The sequence below is a fragment of the Saimiri boliviensis genome, chromosome 12 (genome assembly GCF_048565385.1).
Source record: "Saimiri boliviensis isolate mSaiBol1 chromosome 12, mSaiBol1.pri, whole genome shotgun sequence".
In the NCBI taxonomy this organism is placed as follows: Eukaryota; Metazoa; Chordata; class Mammalia; order Primates; family Cebidae; genus Saimiri; species Saimiri boliviensis.
The window spans coordinates 12,975,002-12,990,809 of record NC_133460.1 but is presented as its reverse complement, the minus strand read 5'-3'; the positions used below and the strand labels follow the sequence as shown (position 1 = coordinate 12,990,809).

At 50.7% G+C, this 15,808-nt stretch overlaps 1 protein-coding gene across 1 annotated transcript in view; it reads right to left on the bottom strand.

Moving 5' to 3' along the window:
* GTF3C1 (general transcription factor IIIC subunit 1) overlaps positions 1-15,808 on the bottom strand; it is an 86,551-nt gene that overhangs the window by 23,313 nt on the left and 47,430 nt on the right. Inside the window, exons 13-25 of the mRNA XM_039478061.2 lie at positions 14,718-14,821; positions 13,741-13,925; positions 11,687-11,968; positions 11,256-11,401; positions 10,016-10,113; positions 9,442-9,538; positions 9,163-9,340; positions 6,436-6,577; positions 5,881-6,016; positions 5,400-5,481; positions 5,072-5,260; positions 2,818-2,975; positions 1,105-1,247 (exon numbers count right to left, since the gene is read on the bottom strand). Coding sequence (XP_039333995.1) covers positions 1,105-1,247; positions 2,818-2,975; positions 5,072-5,260; positions 5,400-5,481; positions 5,881-6,016; positions 6,436-6,577; positions 9,163-9,340; positions 9,442-9,538; positions 10,016-10,113; positions 11,256-11,401; positions 11,687-11,968; positions 13,741-13,925; positions 14,718-14,821 — 1,940 coding nt within the window. The remainder of the gene's footprint in view (positions 1-1,104; positions 1,248-2,817; positions 2,976-5,071; positions 5,261-5,399; positions 5,482-5,880; positions 6,017-6,435; positions 6,578-9,162; positions 9,341-9,441; positions 9,539-10,015; positions 10,114-11,255; positions 11,402-11,686; positions 11,969-13,740; positions 13,926-14,717; positions 14,822-15,808) is intronic.

The window sequence follows — 15,808 nt, the reverse complement described above, 5'->3', positions numbered from 1 at the left end:
TCAGTGGCTCTCAACCAGGATGATTTTCCCCGTAGGAGCATCGGAGACACTTTTGATTGTCACGATGGCAAGGGGAGGTGTCACTGGCCTCTGGTGGATAGAGACCAAGGATGCTGTTCAGCAACCTACAATGTACAGGCCAGCTCCTACAAAAACACGGAATCATCCACAGCCTCAGAGTGCTGACAAACTCTGTCTAGAGGCGAGTTTCCTCTGCAGTCCAGGTAGCCTGTGGCCTGGGATCAACTTGCAGCCGAGCCCTCTGGCTGACTTGTGGCATGAACCACCAGCTGGTGGAGGCAGCTCTTCCCAACGCTGTCGGGCCTTCCTCCGGCCCCACCCACGGCCCCACCCACTCTCACACTGGCTACAACACATGGGCTCCTCCCTGCAACACTCGGAGGCTTTCTGGTCCTCCCTACTCAAGTCTTCCTTGTGAAAGGAGTTGTAGGAGGAATCTGGTGGGACTGGTGATGGCTTTAAGGCCTTGGCTCTGAGAGAAGAAGATGGTGGGGCAGTCTCACTGGCAACAGACAAACCATGGGTGGCTGCTTTGTGACTCCCAGGCTGCCATCCCCACACATCTCATGGCTGGAGATGCTTAGGGAACACCCAGCTCTCATTCAGCTCTGCTAACATGGCAGAAGGCATCCTGTCCAACGATCCCAGGCCCTGCCTAGCTTGCTGCTGGAGGGAGCCACCAATCAGAGCTCTCAGGGGCTGCTCTGTGGGCCGACAACAGCAGGAAAAGCCAGCTTCTGCCTCCACCACCTGCTAGGCACGTGGTATTCGGCGAGTCAGCCTATCTAGTCTCTGTTTCTTCATCCAAAAAAGGGATAACAGCACCTACTTCTCGAGGTCGCTCTAAGGTCCAAACAACACCCTGCATGGGAAAGAACCCACAATCATGCCTGGCCCTCAAAAACTCAAGGTCCATCTCCCCATCAGATTCCACCACTTGGACAGCCCATCAGACACCTCGGTGTGCTCCAGCTGTCCTTCCTGCCAGACTCTGAAGCAAATGGGATGAAGGGAGAGTAAAGAATGAACTAGAAGTGTTGAGGTAACCATGTCCCAGAAAGATCGGGCTTCATTGAGGCTTACTTGTAGTTCAGGTAGGCCTGTGGGTTTTTGACTATGTAGCGAGCTCTTCGTCCCACGGAATGAGATGTTTTATCCAAAGACTCTTCAAACGTGGCATGCAAAATGTCCCGTACCACCTGCCAGGTGACAAATGGGCCCTTCACCTGGATCAAATGCAGAGTCAAGAAAAGTCAGTATCCTCAGAGCCCACATCATGGCGCATTACAGTAAAAAAGTAGAAAAAATGTGTTTTGTGCAGCCTCCTTCCTCAGAGAATCCCCACAACTGTCACCTGACAGTGACATTTACTGAGCCCACCATGTGGCAGACACAGGGAGATTCTGGCCTCAGTGACCAGCAGAAAAGAGTGTATTCTGTCAAGTGCCCTGTGTGACAGAGGTGCCCAGAGGGGCGAGGGATCTGCCTGGAAGGGCGCTGGATTGGGGCACATCACGGGGTGTAAAGTGTGCTTAGTTAGAGGTCTTAGTGTCCTAACTACACGTCATGTGTGCTCAGAAACGTTCTGTGTGTTGTGCTGGCATGTTACGCTACTAGAAACAGAACGTACAAAATTAGTAGACCCAGGAGAACGTCTCAGTCAGTAACACGGGAAGGCAAGGCTGGCATTAGGAAGCAGCTTGACGACAGATTATTTTCTCACATCCCCAAGAACAAGGTGACCCAGGAAGACTGTAAGCTCTGGTGAGTGGCGTGGAGAGTTCACCAACACTGACCTATGCAGGACCTCCTGCCTCTTCCAGCTGCACCAGGGCTGCAGCAGAGGGAGGGAAACCTCCCCTATCAGCTCTGCAATGACAAAGCCACTGCAGATGCAGAGAACAGAAGTAAGGGATGCAACATGTCACCTTTCAGGTTCTTCTTGGAAGAGGCTGGGTTGGAATTCAGGAGAGGACTGAGGGACGACAGAACAGGGGACAAGAGGTCAAGACAAGGGACCTACTAGTTTGCAGGCAAGGAGCATTCGCGCACAGGGCCCCAGCTGGGTTTCTCCTGCCTGGCCTGGCTGAGACCTGGCACTACTGCCTGGAAGGGGCACTGGACTGGACTAGCAGAGCTCTTTCTCCTGGAAGGCAAATAAGAGGTCTCTCTGCCCTGAGGACCAGCCACACCAGTGGGCCAAGAGGTACCAGAAGTGACAGAAACAGCATGAGAAGTATCCATCAAGAACAGAGAACAGGGTAATTACATCCAATAGCCAGATCTTTCCAGAGATGATGAGCAGTTACAGGAAGCTTTTCTGGTAATGAAGCTTGGAGGAATAGAGCAGGACAGGGTTAGACTCCTGGTGAGGAGAGACAGAACAGCTCTGAACTAGTTTGCCTGTAGCTAGACAAACATTTATATGTATCCGGTTGAAGGTTAAAAAGAAATGTATAAAAACAGAGTGGTATTAATTTGTAGGATTAGCTGGGCACGGCGGGGTGCGCCTGTTGTCCCAGAACTATGAGAGGCTGAGGTGGGAGGACCACTTGAGGCCAGGAGGTCGAGGATGCAGTGAGCTGTAATCACGCCACTGCACTCCAGACTGGGTGAAAGAGCGAGGCTCCATCTCTCTAAAAAAGAAAATGTGTAAGATTTTGGGTAATCCTTTTCCCAGTGGCCAAGTAGAGCAGTGGAGAGGAGTGGTCCCTGGCTGGGAGTCCCCGGGAGGCTCAGATAGGAAGGAGCTCCAAGCGAGGGCCAGGCCCACTGCTGGGCTGGGCTGGTTGGTACCTTGGTGTTGAGGACATTGCTGGCGATGCGGCACAGCACCAGCAGCCCATCCTCCTGCATGGACCAGGTGACGCGTAGCCGCGTCATCCGCTGCAGGGCGCTCTGGTCAGCTTCATCGTGGTAGCGCAGTCTTTTGCTTTTTTCTCCTGGGAACTCTCCTAAAAATACCAGAGGGAGAAGGGAGGAGGTCTCTTAACACCTGGTTTGGAGCCGTCAATCTGCAGAGGGTCAAGGTCCCTACCCAGCCAGTGAGATGTGATCAATGGCACTGGTTATCAGATACCCACTGTGTCTAAAGTCACATAAACTAACTGCAAAAGACTCAGCCCCTTCTTTCATTATTTCTCTTGGTCAAATTTCACAGCAACAGACTGGAAGGCCTCAAGGCAGCCTCTAGTTGGTTATCTGTCAATCTCCAATCTCCCCCACTGTGACCGAGTCCTTTGAAGGTGTCTTGTACAGAAGCCTACAGCAAATGTGTGGGGTGTATCCACCAAGCGAGCAGGACCATGGTCTGTGCAGTCACCGGGCCCCCATACTCCCTTGCTCCATGACCGCATGGGTGTCGTGTGGACTTGAGTGTATAGTGGGGACAATAAGGACTCTGCTCCAGGGCCATCGAGAGGATGGAAGGAGACTGCATATAAAACATCCTGTGCAGAGTCATGGCTACTAAGTAACAGCAGCAGTGAGATCTGTCTAGTTAATAATGAAACAGCACCACCACCAGCACCACAACTGCAGCCACTGGCATCAGGGAACATTCACTGTGTGCCTAGCACTGGTTTACGCTTTTTAAACATATTATTTTATAATTAGACTACTACTTTATCGCAACCTTATGAAATGGATACAATTGTTATCACTGTTTTTTTGCTGAGGAACAGAGACATGCAGTGACTTGCTGAAGTCACACAGCTGAGTCAGCTGCCGAGGCAGGATCTGAACCTTGAAAGCGTAGCCACGGGGTTTCCAAGGTCTCCTGCCTGGGGGAGGTACTAATAGCACTTTCACAGGACAGACACCATATGCCACTGCCAATCTCAAATGACTGTTTAGCAAGTGTCTTCCAAATTAAGGCAGAAGAAAAGTGGGGCAAGGAAACTTGGACTCGAAGCGATACCACACCATATTTTGCTTTGTGATGAAATCGGGATTTTGAGCCAAATTGGTCTTACACATATCTACGAGAGGCGAAACTGAGTAGGCCATTTCAACTGACGGAATGCTATTTGTTATGAACGCCAGCCAAAGAAACCACTGAAAACAGGTTCCTGTTTAAACATTCTGCCTTCATCTGAAATAGCTACAGCCCTCAGTGGCTGCTGTTGAAACTCGTAGACCACTTAGGCAATAGAAAAGTGGTCTAACAACTAGATCTGGTCTCCTTTCCACCCTCTCTGCTATAAATACTGACGGGATGAAGAACTCAATGGCAGTCTAAAAGGCACTGCACAAGGGGTATGTCAAATCAGAAGGTGCTGTAGGCTTACACGACTGCCAGCTTTCCTTCAATTTAAAAATGCAACACGGGCCCAGGGTGGTGGCTCATGCCTATAATCCCAGCAGTCTGGGGAGCTGAGGCAGGTGGATCACTTGAGGTCAGGAGTTTGAGATCAACCTGGCCAACATGGCAAAACCCCATCTCTACTAAAAACACAAAACTGGGTGTGGTGGTGCACGCCTGTAATCCCAGTTACTCAAGAGGCTGATGTAGAATTTCTTGAGCCCAGGAGGTGGAGGTTGCAGTGAGACAAGATCACACCCACTGCACTCCAGCCTGGGCAACAGAGTGAGACTCTGACGCTAAATAAATAAACAAATAAATTAAAATTCCATATGCCTTTGAACTTTGGCCTGATTAGTATAAACACAGACATTAAAAGGTAAACCCCCCAAAGTCAGGATCTTAGCTAGTTGTGATGAGGCTGTTGCTAACATTTTTTTAGCTGAGATGAAACTAGGCATTTGGACTGAAGAAGTTCCTAAAGTCAGAAGCTTTAAGATAAGATACAAAGGCAGAGAAAGCAGGGGAGGCACACGGGACATTCGAGGCTCTCTCGGTCTGCCAGATGGATGTGGGGATAAAGTGACCGCGGCACAGAGTCCACACCACACATCAAGGGAGGGCGGAAACCAGCGTCTTCCCTTGGAAAGAGGGCAGAGCTCGGGCCTGGCTGGAGTGAGGCTGTAGCATGTCTCCCAACGAAACGTAAAGACAAGGTCCAGTAAGTGTAAATGATCACCACACTACCTTTCTTCCTTCTCTTGATCTTCCTCCCAGGGTCCTTCTTCAGCCGCTTCCGCTTCTGGCTTTTCCCACCCCTCACTCTCCGGTTTCGGTCCAGCGTGGGCTCTCGGTCCACCTCAAACTGCTCTTCCTGGCCGGCATAGAGCTCGGAGCCTACTCTTGCTTCGCCCCAAATATTCAACCTGCTGTTGCCTAGATATAATCACAGGAGACAATCGTTTCAGGATGAGCGCTGCAAAGGCCAGGAAGACCAAACTGGACATAGGATGGTTGCTGAGGCCCTGAACTGGTTCCATATTTACTTCTTGGGCGGAACTCTCAGCACACATACCTCCGGCACCGAGGGGCAATGGGCGCTTGGACAGAAACGTCTGGAGCCTCACTGTAAGTCCATTTTCTGTGGCAGTACTCTCCTGTGAGACAAGCACGGTACTGGAATGAAGCATAAGCTTCCACAAGTCCCCAGCAGCCCACAGTAACAAATGCACCACGGTCGCCGAGGGCCGCTGCGTGCCGACAGTCAGGGGCTGGGGTCTCCTGCCACCTGCTTTACCATTGCTTACGCACTCCATCCTGCAGGGCCTGTGTCACCCAGACCTTCTGATCCTTTTTTAAAAAAGGAGTATCTGTCCACATCACAGAGTAAGTTAGAATCCACTGGGAAAAAAACAGGCCAGGCACACATTTAAGGGGCCTGACGCACCTTCAACACAAACAGAAGCCAGCATGTGTGTCTCTGGTCAGGCAGGGAGGGGCAGGGAGGCGAGTGGTGAAGACCCCTGAGATGATGGTCTGGTGTGATGCACACCCACCTTTTTGGCCTGGTTGATGATGTAGCTGGTCCAGATCCAGTTGCGCTTAAGGTGTCCGTAGAAACTGGAATCAAGCCCTGCAGCACCTAGCCCATCTCCGGGAATCAAGCCTTCATCCACCACCTCACGGCTTCCACTAAAATGCAGGAAATCAACAGGAAGAGGGCTTCTTGTCATCACCAAAAAGAGAGCCCATGGCACGTGGTAGGGGATATTTATTTATAACCAACTTTCACCTTTCCAGAAAAACACCCCACAGGTAGCAATGAAGAATCTAAGGGCCCTAAGTGTTGACTGTTTTTCACTTTTGGAAGATAAGTCACAAATCCAGATTTTTATGTAAAATTCCCAAAATAAACTTTGACAACTCATTACATTTTTAAAAACAAGATGTGGGGTAAATAAAATATGTCTGGAGCCCGCCGTCTGCAGCTTCTGTACCGGAGACCCAGGCCATCTGGCCTGACGTCCTAAGCCAAACAAGGGTGGGCAGACATCTGAAATACGCGCCCCCGCAGCCCTGTCCCGGCCGCCGCGCTTGGGACGGACACGCACGTGGTGTACTCCAGCATGGCGCACTTGCGCTCCAGGTTGTGCTTGTCCATGGCGCTCTCCTGCTCCTTCTGCAGGCTGCCCTCCTCGTCGCTGCCCTGGTCTGTGCTGCTGTTCTTCCTGATGCGCGGGCAGCGTACCACCCCTGGAAAATCGAACATCAGGGTGACCAATCACGCCTTCCTGCTGCGGCTCTGGTGGCTACCGCCTGTGGCTGGGTGGGGAAGTAGAGTGGATTCCCCGCCTGTGAAAAGGTTCCCTGGCCACTCGGGGGATGTGAGATTGCTAAGACCTCTTTGTACAAAATGTCCATACAAGGAAGTCAGAGGGAACAGAGGAAGAGAGTTGGAGTGCTGGTGGGTGACCTGAGGAAAGGGTCTACGCCAGGCTGAACTCGCTAAAGACAGAGGGCGGGCAGGCACTCGAGAGCCTGGCAGGCTCGGGGAGTCCAGCGCAGGTTTAACCCAGGCCTTCCTGCCTCACGGAAAGCCCCTAGGAGCTGCTGGGGCCAGGGTGGCAGAAACGACTGTCCTTGCTGGTGGTGGCGGGGACAGGGAGGGGCTTGCACAGATTGCTGAGATGTACTGCAGTGGGCCTGAGCCCCACCCAGCTCCAGGAGCAGCCAGATGTCTAAGTGCCCAAGAGGTTTGCCAATGGAGTTGAGAAATGATAGCCAGTTATTCTATAATACAGAAAAGTACATTTCTTGCAAAAAAATAAAATAAAATACAACTAAAAGCACTGCTTGAGTAGGTGAGGGAAGGTTTTCAGACTCTCAAAGACTCTCTCCTGGTATGCTCGGAGACCTTGGCTTGATGGCATGGCTGGTGTGGCCTAGGGCAGTGTGAGCTCAAACCCTGTACCCGGCAGCTGGACCTTTAAATGAGACGCCTTGCTCAACTTCCCCTTGGCCTGTATGGTGGCGGCAGTGGAGTCAGTGGAGTTCTCAGCTTAGGAATAAGCCAAGAATCAGGGAGGTTATGAACAGCTTGCCCAAGGTCACCCATTTGAATGGACAGTACTCAAGGCAATGCTTCTCTCATATAAGTAACAATGGCACCACAAGTCTGCTTATGAAAAACACAGACTCTCTGAGCAGGGCCCAGTAATCAGCATTTAATATGCTCCTTGGGTGATTCTTACTCAGTTCGTGTAGCACCTGCTCTAAAAGATGACTGCATCTCATTATATGATGCTTTTCCCCTTCTCCTTGGGGCAGAACCTCTTCACATGTTTACTGAATGAAGGGGCAATCAATGCCTGATTAATGGGCTTAGTAAGCCTCTGCCATTTCTGCTCATGAACACCTAAAGGGATGGAAATTCACCAATTGTCAGGCTTGAAAAACTTTGGTGCAAATTCATGCTGATTCACAAATTTTTATCTAGATATAAAATGCAGGGGAATTAGGGCATTATTAAAATCTAAATTGGCAAGCCTAGCTCACTGCTGAATGCCAGGTTTCTATGAAATACACTGTTCTATAAAATACATCTGGACCCATGAAAGAGTTTAGATACAAGTGCTCATTACCCTTGGTATTAAACAATTATGCCAAGTAAAATGTGTGACTCCTGCTTCGTGAAAATCAAAGTGTGATATTGGATCTTTCAGTTTCAAGAAGGGAGGAGTGGAATGGAATTCCTCTTGCAGCTGCAAGCTGAACGTAGCTTCCCCCCCCACCCCCGCCGCCGTTCCCCGTTCCCCCGGTAGAGGTGGCAGGAAAAGGCCAGGTGGAGAGAGGCCTGCAGGAAGAGTGCTGCAGGGGAGGCTCTCTCGCCTTCCACAGACCCTCCATACATTCAATCCACACTGACAGGACGACGACTGTGCACCCGGCACTTTGCAACACATCCTGGGGACGGAACTCTCCCGGGCACGAGGAACTCCCAGGACGAAACGGAATGATGCTAGCAAAGGTGTGGACAGGCTTTCTCCAAGAGGTGATGCCTGAAGTAGGAGTGGGCATCTGAGAGGCGAGTATGACAGGGAGAGCCCTCCTAGGGAGGGAGAGTGGTGTGGGCAGAGGCTCCTGCAAAGCCCAGCTCAACCACGTCACCAGCACGTCGGGTCAGTTCCCTCCAAAACACCTCCAGGCCTGCCCCGCCCTCCTCACCATCACCAGTGGTTGCCACTCTCCGCCCGCCCACATGGCCTCCTCTTTCTCCAACGTACCACTGAGGGCCTCAAACTGTGACACTGCCCCTGCCTGGGACGCCCACCCCAGCTCTGGCCCTGGCTGGCTCTGCCTCACCCTATAGGATTCAGGTCCAGTGTCTCTTCCTCAGCAAGGGTGCTCCCGAGCCCTAGAATAACCACCACCCTGCCTGCCACCACAGCCCTCATGGCACTCCTGTGAGCTGTGTCTCCTCTGCACTAGATGGCGAGTCTCACGAAGGCAGGGCGGGGTATGCTCTCGCTGTGGCACAATCAGGCACAGGAAGTGACACACAGGAGGTGTTTAATAAATACCTACTCAACAAACAAATGAACTTTGTCTTAAGTGTGGCTACTTGGGCTCAACTGGGTAGGGGAACTGGGAGCACCCCACCCACTCAAGGCCCACCACTCTCCTTTCTCAGGGAGTCCCAGGGTTGCTCTGGGCCTCTGGGGAGCACTTGAAACACATCATTGGTCAAGGCGACTCCTAGATTTTCTATCTCTAAATCCCAGCTGCCAACCAGAAAGAAGCAAAACCAGCCAGGTGCAGGAGAGACAGCTGACACCCACCTAGTGGGGTGTTGAGGCAGACACACTGCAGGTCAAACCAGTAGTTTTCCACATCCTGCATCGAGTTCAGGATATAGAGGCGCCTCTCGAAGGGCCGGCTACTGCGGGCCAGGTTGTAATGTGGGTCACAGATGGTGGTGTCAACAATGACTGCATTCTTCTTCAAGAAGACAAAGACCTAATGGGAGACACCAGACAGGGAGAACCCACGTCGGGTTGGGCTGCTTGGAGACCATTTAACAATCAAGATCACCTTCTTTTGGGCTTGAGAGACATTACCTGATCTTTATCCTGAAACTTTTCCGTGGGACCAAACTGTAGCAGCCCCATGTAGCACAGCCTCTGAAGGTTCTCCATCACTGAAAAAATGTAGCGCCTGGAAAAGAGAGGGGGCAGGATCTTCCCATCATACCACACGTGCAGCGGGCCGCAGGGGTCTGCATGTGGTGGGAGTGGCGACTTTCTTCTTCCCTTTTCCACCTGGTGGTAACTGGAGGACCAGCCTCAAGCCCACACTGTACTGAGGCCCAGAACCACCCATCCTAACACCCAACCAGGGCCATGAAGATTGACCTGACACCGGGGATTTGATTTGGAAAGTAAAAGTAATGAAAGGGGAAAAAAATTTCCCATACTTGCAGCCATTAGCAGCAGATTTTACTTTAAAAGAACCTTCAAATCAAGTAATAAAATGTACCAGCCCATACTTCATTAATAAGTGAACAGAAATCTTGAGATTTTGCAAGCTGGAAGTTAGAAACCGTTTCCTCTCCTGATAAACGATGGCTCAGAGCCCTGATGTAAGGGTTTACTTGGACCTGCAGCCACTCTGGGTCAGGTGCAATGGCCTCACCTCTTATACAGAAGCTGCTGCCGGATGGGCCGGGGGAGAAAGCGGATCAGCGTGTGCTTCTTCAGCGGGTCGTTCAGAAACTCCTCCAGGTGGTCCACCTGAAGAGGTGATGTGCAGGTTCAGCTCGCCCTGAGGGGCAGGGTGAGCTGCAAGACTCTTGGAAAAAGTGCTTGCCACTATCTTCTGCCCACAGTCTCCCTGAACCTGCCCACTGGCTCTCCTTCTTGCCCTACCAAGTGCCCCTGCATCTCTGCCTCTGGTTTCACCACCCCTCCCTTCCAGCCCATTTGCCACACTGCTGGGGGTAATAAACAGATGTCCTCATACCCTGCTGTGGGCACAGGAAGTGCTAAGTCTTTCCCTGGGGCAACATAAGAATAGACACATTTATATGAAACCAGAAAAGATGAGATGGAGAACACGCATTCCTTTTGCAGCCAGTGATTCTGTTCCTGTCCTTACCCGAAGGAAAAAATGCCGGAACTGCCACATCTATGTCTACCAAAAGGTATTCATCAGCATGTCATTTATAATAACAAGAAAGTGGAATTTAAATGTCCAAAAATAGAAAATATTATGGTTAAATAAATTAAAGTAGAGGCATAAGAACGAATACTATGAATCTACTTAATATCAAGTCTAAAAAGTTAATGATGCAAAAAATAGGAAACACTGTTCAGTCAAAAGCGCAGACAATAAACGAGTGGATATAGCTTCAATTCAGTTTTTTTTTTTTTAAAGGGAGATATCACTCACACACACACACACACACACACACACAGTGTACACACAAATACAGCACAGCTATAAAGGACTACAAAAACCTTACCAAGAAGATAATTACTTAGCATTATCTCTCTGAGTGATACAGCTATGGGTAATTTCTATTTTATCTTTTTCTATTTACCAAATTTCTAAAAACAACAGGTTTTATTGTTGTAAAATAATTATTTGTCTATCTTGCTGTCTACCTACCATAATAGATCTATATAGAAGAGCAAGTCTTTGAAGTATTTACCCTGATCAACCACCCACCTATCTACCCAATCATTTTTAATCTATCTTGAACAAATCCTTAAAATATTTAAATATTTTCCCTTGACTGCATCTGTCCATCCACCCACCATCCATCCACCTGGGCAACCCTGGGTCTTCAAGTATCCTCCCTTGCCCAGGTGAGTGCAGGCCCTCCAGGCCAGAGCTGAGGGGCCAGTCTTGTGATGGTTCCAGTCACCAGTACCTTATAGCTGACTTGCACGATCTGGACGAAGATGGAGAGGGGAAGGCAGAGGAGGATGTCACTGACGAGAGCCCAGCCAAAGCCGAACTCCCTGTGGACTGGGATGGGAGGGATGTAACGCATCCACGAGGCGTCGTCCACGTACACTAGGAAAAAACTCACAGTTACACACGCAACCAGGAGCCTAGTCACCATGCCGACATCACCTTCTGGGAGGTCTTGGTGCCCTCACCCCAAGCTTGAGAAACACTTTACTTGTCAGGCAGGCAGGAAGAAGAGGAAGAAAGCCTGCAGGTTCAGAAGTGTGTACTATGTTTCCACTTGGATCAGAGGAGGCAGCCAGTTTACATAAGGATAAGGAACCATCATGATTCTCCCTGGATCTACTGGGCCTGCCTGTCCCAGGTGCAGGAGTGGCAGAGGCTTCTCACCTGTCTCCGTGGCCAGCTCCACTTCAGCCTCCCAGGTGACGCTATCTTGGCTGTCTTTGGATGGGGCTTCCGAGCAGGCCTCCCAGGCACTTCCAGAGGAGGACGACCGGACACCTGCCCTGCCTGGCTCCTGCTTTATCTTCCTCCTTTCACTGATGAAGCTTGGCTTCTCCATGCTGTCGCTGGCAGGGTGCCCATAGATGAGGTACCACAAAAACATGTGGACCATCCGCAGGCGAGGCATTTTGGGCAGAAACCCTAGAGAACGCCCCAGTCCAGGAACTGAAGCAAGCAAGGGAGAGAGCAGTGCTTGAAAAATCCCATAGTGAATTCAGCTGAATTCATTAAAAAATTACTGAGTGCTACTATGCGCTAGGGAGCAGAAAGATGGCAAATATCCTTACTCTCTTAGAGCTTACTTTCTAGTGGGCAAGGCCAGATGATGATAAAATGTAATACCTAAAATAGCCCATCAGCAGAAAATAAAGCACAGATGGGAGGAGGGCCGCAATTTTACAACAGAGGCCGGGAGAGGCCTCACTGGGGAGCCTTCCAGTGAACATGCCTTCAGGGCACACGCAAAGGGCCTCAGGTGGGGGTGTGCCCAGCACATTCCAAGGAGGGTCAGGAAGGTGGAGGGGCGGGAGGTGGAGTGGCGGGCAGTGTGGACAGAGGAGAGTGCAGGACCTAAGGCAGGAGGGCACCGGTGCAGGGAACCAGCAAGGAAGGCGGGAAGGTTTGGCTGGCCCCTCCACTTCTCATGTTGGCATGTAATCCTCAGTGCTGGTGGTGGGGCCTGGTGGGGGGCATCTGGGTTATGGGGTGATCCCTCATGGCAAGGTGCCGTGCTCGAGATCTGGCTGTTTAAAGTTGGGGGGCACCTCCCCCAATTCTGTATCTTGATCCTGCTTTCACCATGTGATGTGCCTGCCCCCGCTTCACCTTCTGTCATGGCTGGAAGCTTCCTGAGGCCTCAGTAGAAGCCAAGCCATGCTTCCTACACAGCCTGCAGAACTGTCAGCCAATTAAACCTCTTTTCTTTACAAATGGCCCAGCCTCAGGTATTCCTTTATAGCAGCATAAGAATGGCTTAACAGAGGGCCTGAGAAACTACTGTGTAAGGATTTCTGGCTTGATGAGAATTGCGCCAAATATTCCACACTCTCAGTTCTTTTAAAGTGGCTTATTTCTTTGCTGATGCAAATGCACTGTTCCTTGGTTTTCCCCAGTGAGAGATGACGGCTTCGAGCGCATGCAGGACAGTCAGAAGCCCCACCGGAGGAACACCCACGCTGTCCCTGGTCCATTCAAGTGCAAATATCGTCCAGCTGCACACACTCACGCCGCTGTTGCTCCTTCACCTGTGCTTTCTAACAGGGAAACGTGGAGAGTAAAGGCCAGGCTGTGGGGCTGCAGCCCTTGGAAAGGAAGTCACACAGCCTTTTCCACTTGGAATCCCTGGATCTGCTGTGTCCCGGACCTGATGCTGCCTGACAGACAGCCGGCCCCGGTGAGGCAAGTTTGCCCTCCTTCTTGCACCAGCACGTGTGCCATGGCCTGGAGAGGGGCCGAGCATCACGACTGTAAAGGCATGGCCACCAGCCTTGCTCAGCACAAGTTTAGAAATGAGGGAAGAGGGAACCCGTCAGCACTCCAACTCCGAGGAAATTCTAGCAATGCTCAGACTCATCAATGACTGTGCTGCGGGGGATTTGTGGAGTCAGGACAGGGAGAAATTTTCTGTACTTTATAAAATGTTCCAGCTCAAGAACATTCAGAAGAAGAAATTAATCTTTCCTCACATTGGGATCTAGCAGGATTTCGTCCGAGTCTCTCAGAAGCCTTGTAAGGTATGGCAGACAGAACTGTCCCCATTTTGCAGATAGGGAGAGAGATGCTGGAAGAAGTTATATGGGCAGCATCCAGCCCACAGCTCAAACCTCATTCTTCTGACTGCAGCTCACAGCTTGAATGGAGAAACCCAATGCCTTAAACATCCTCATGCAAACAACACATGAAATGTAACTAAACTCAGACAAGATACGGCTGCTTACCTACAACGGGATGATAATTTCTAAGCTGGGTTATGCCCATTTTCTTATCACTTTTTTTCATCCGTCCACTTTCTGACTTAGAGGAAGCACTCAGCTGAGAGTCCCCTGATCCACTAGGGCCTTCTTTTCCTTGACTTTCTTCTTCTGCCTCCCCTTGGGGCACTGAAGGCTGAGAAGTTTTAACCCTGTAGTCCAAATAAACATGCAATAATATATTGAGAAAATCAAGGCTAAGAGAAAGGACAGTGTCTGTCTGTATGAATGAGATGCAGGCCTGGAGGTTTCAAATCCTGCTCCCCGCAGGGGCCAGGGAGACGATACAAACAAAATGTCAGATCACTGAAACATTTGGGGATGGTAGGGATTGTGGGACCCTGGAGAGGGCACCCCCACTTATGGATGCTGCCTTGTGAGACATGGAACCCAATGTGCTGTATCTTTTGACATGTCCATCAATGCCAGAAGTGAGGAATTACATGAGAAATTAACAAGCAACTGATTCAAAGTATATGTGACCAATACTTGGCAGACCCCACAAAGCAGCATGTGCAAGCCAGATCAGCCCTCTCCCTGCCCATGGGAGTCTCTAGATGACGCACAGCTGAGAACTTTCTCCCTCCCCTGAGTGTTCTCTCAGTTCATTAAATGGTTTATGAACACAGTTAGAGAAGATCTGAGAAAGGCAACCAGAATCACTGTGAGCCATTATGAGACTGAGTTTCAGACGTCAGAGGCCTATGACAGTGAGCGCTTTGTCCACACTCTATCAGACAGAATAAAGACCATTAGCACTTTTTCTTTTCCCCTAAAGAATCCTGAAATCGGTCCTTATTTAGAGTAGGAGATCATGAACCATGAACTCTAAACCAACAAATTCACTGATCCCGTGCAGGTATAAAGAAAGGGCTCTTGTGAACTTGCTGGCACACAGGCCTGGCAAGCCTTGCTCTGGATTCCTCCTGGGCGCCACCACTTGCCTGTTGGCTGTGCTGGAATTGGAGATCCGGAAGCGAACCTGCTCGATGGCACTTCGCACCAGAGGGTCGTTCTGGTCCATGGACGGGTGCACCACCAGATCCACCTACAGAGAGGTTGGAGCATTGCACAGGTGAGGAAGAGTTGAGGAAGACTTGGCTCAGCAAGTCCATTCCTAGTGGAACCCCAGTCATACCTGCTTTTCATTAACATTTCTAAAACACAATTAGGAGATCGAAGCAAAATGTGTTGCTCAACAGTTTGCCAGTAAAGCTACTGGTGGAGAAATCCCTCAAGTGACCAAGCGATCAGGTTCCGCCATCGGTGCCAGGGGCGCTCGGCCCCACTAAGGAATCTGGCCTGGACACAGAGCCACCCCCCTGCAAGTCCCTCACTGGGCTGTCACAGCCCACTGGTCTGTGCTGCTATCTGGCAGGCTGCTCAGTGCCTCGCTCCCCCTATCTGAGAATTTCCCAGTCGCTCGTGAGTCCTGAGGGCTTCCATCTGGAAAAGGTAAGCGGCTTTCATTAATCTACCCTTGCTGAGAGTGCCGTCATGGGACTCCTGCCAGGCGCCTGTCCAAACAAACTGGCAGAGGATTTAGAGCTGCTTTTGTTGTTTTACCTTTTCCGAGCTACTGAAGCTGAACAGGGAAGGTGGTTATCATTTCATGAGAGATACACAGGATGAAAAACAGAAACTGCATGGAAGAGAAGTAACTGGAGCGCCCAGCAGGGAGAGGTGGAGTGGGGCAAGGTGTGAGTGCGCCAGCCGTGCTGTGGCGGGTGAGGCCCGGCCAGGCCCCCGGGGAGCCAGACTTCTTGCCTGTCTCCGCTGAGGCGGGGGACAGCAAGGTCAGGCTATCTGAACGTCCACTCTGGCCAGCAGCTTCATGCCAAACATGGGCTCAGATAGATCTGGAGACGGGGCAGGCAGCAACACCTAGACAAAGGCTGCAGAAGGCTGCACTTGGCTCAGTTTCTCCCCATCCTCATTTATGAAATAAAGACCACCCCGCCCCCACCCCCAACTACCAGCTTTGTGGTTTTGTGAAGCTCAAATGAGATACAGGGTGGCAACATTTCAGAGAATT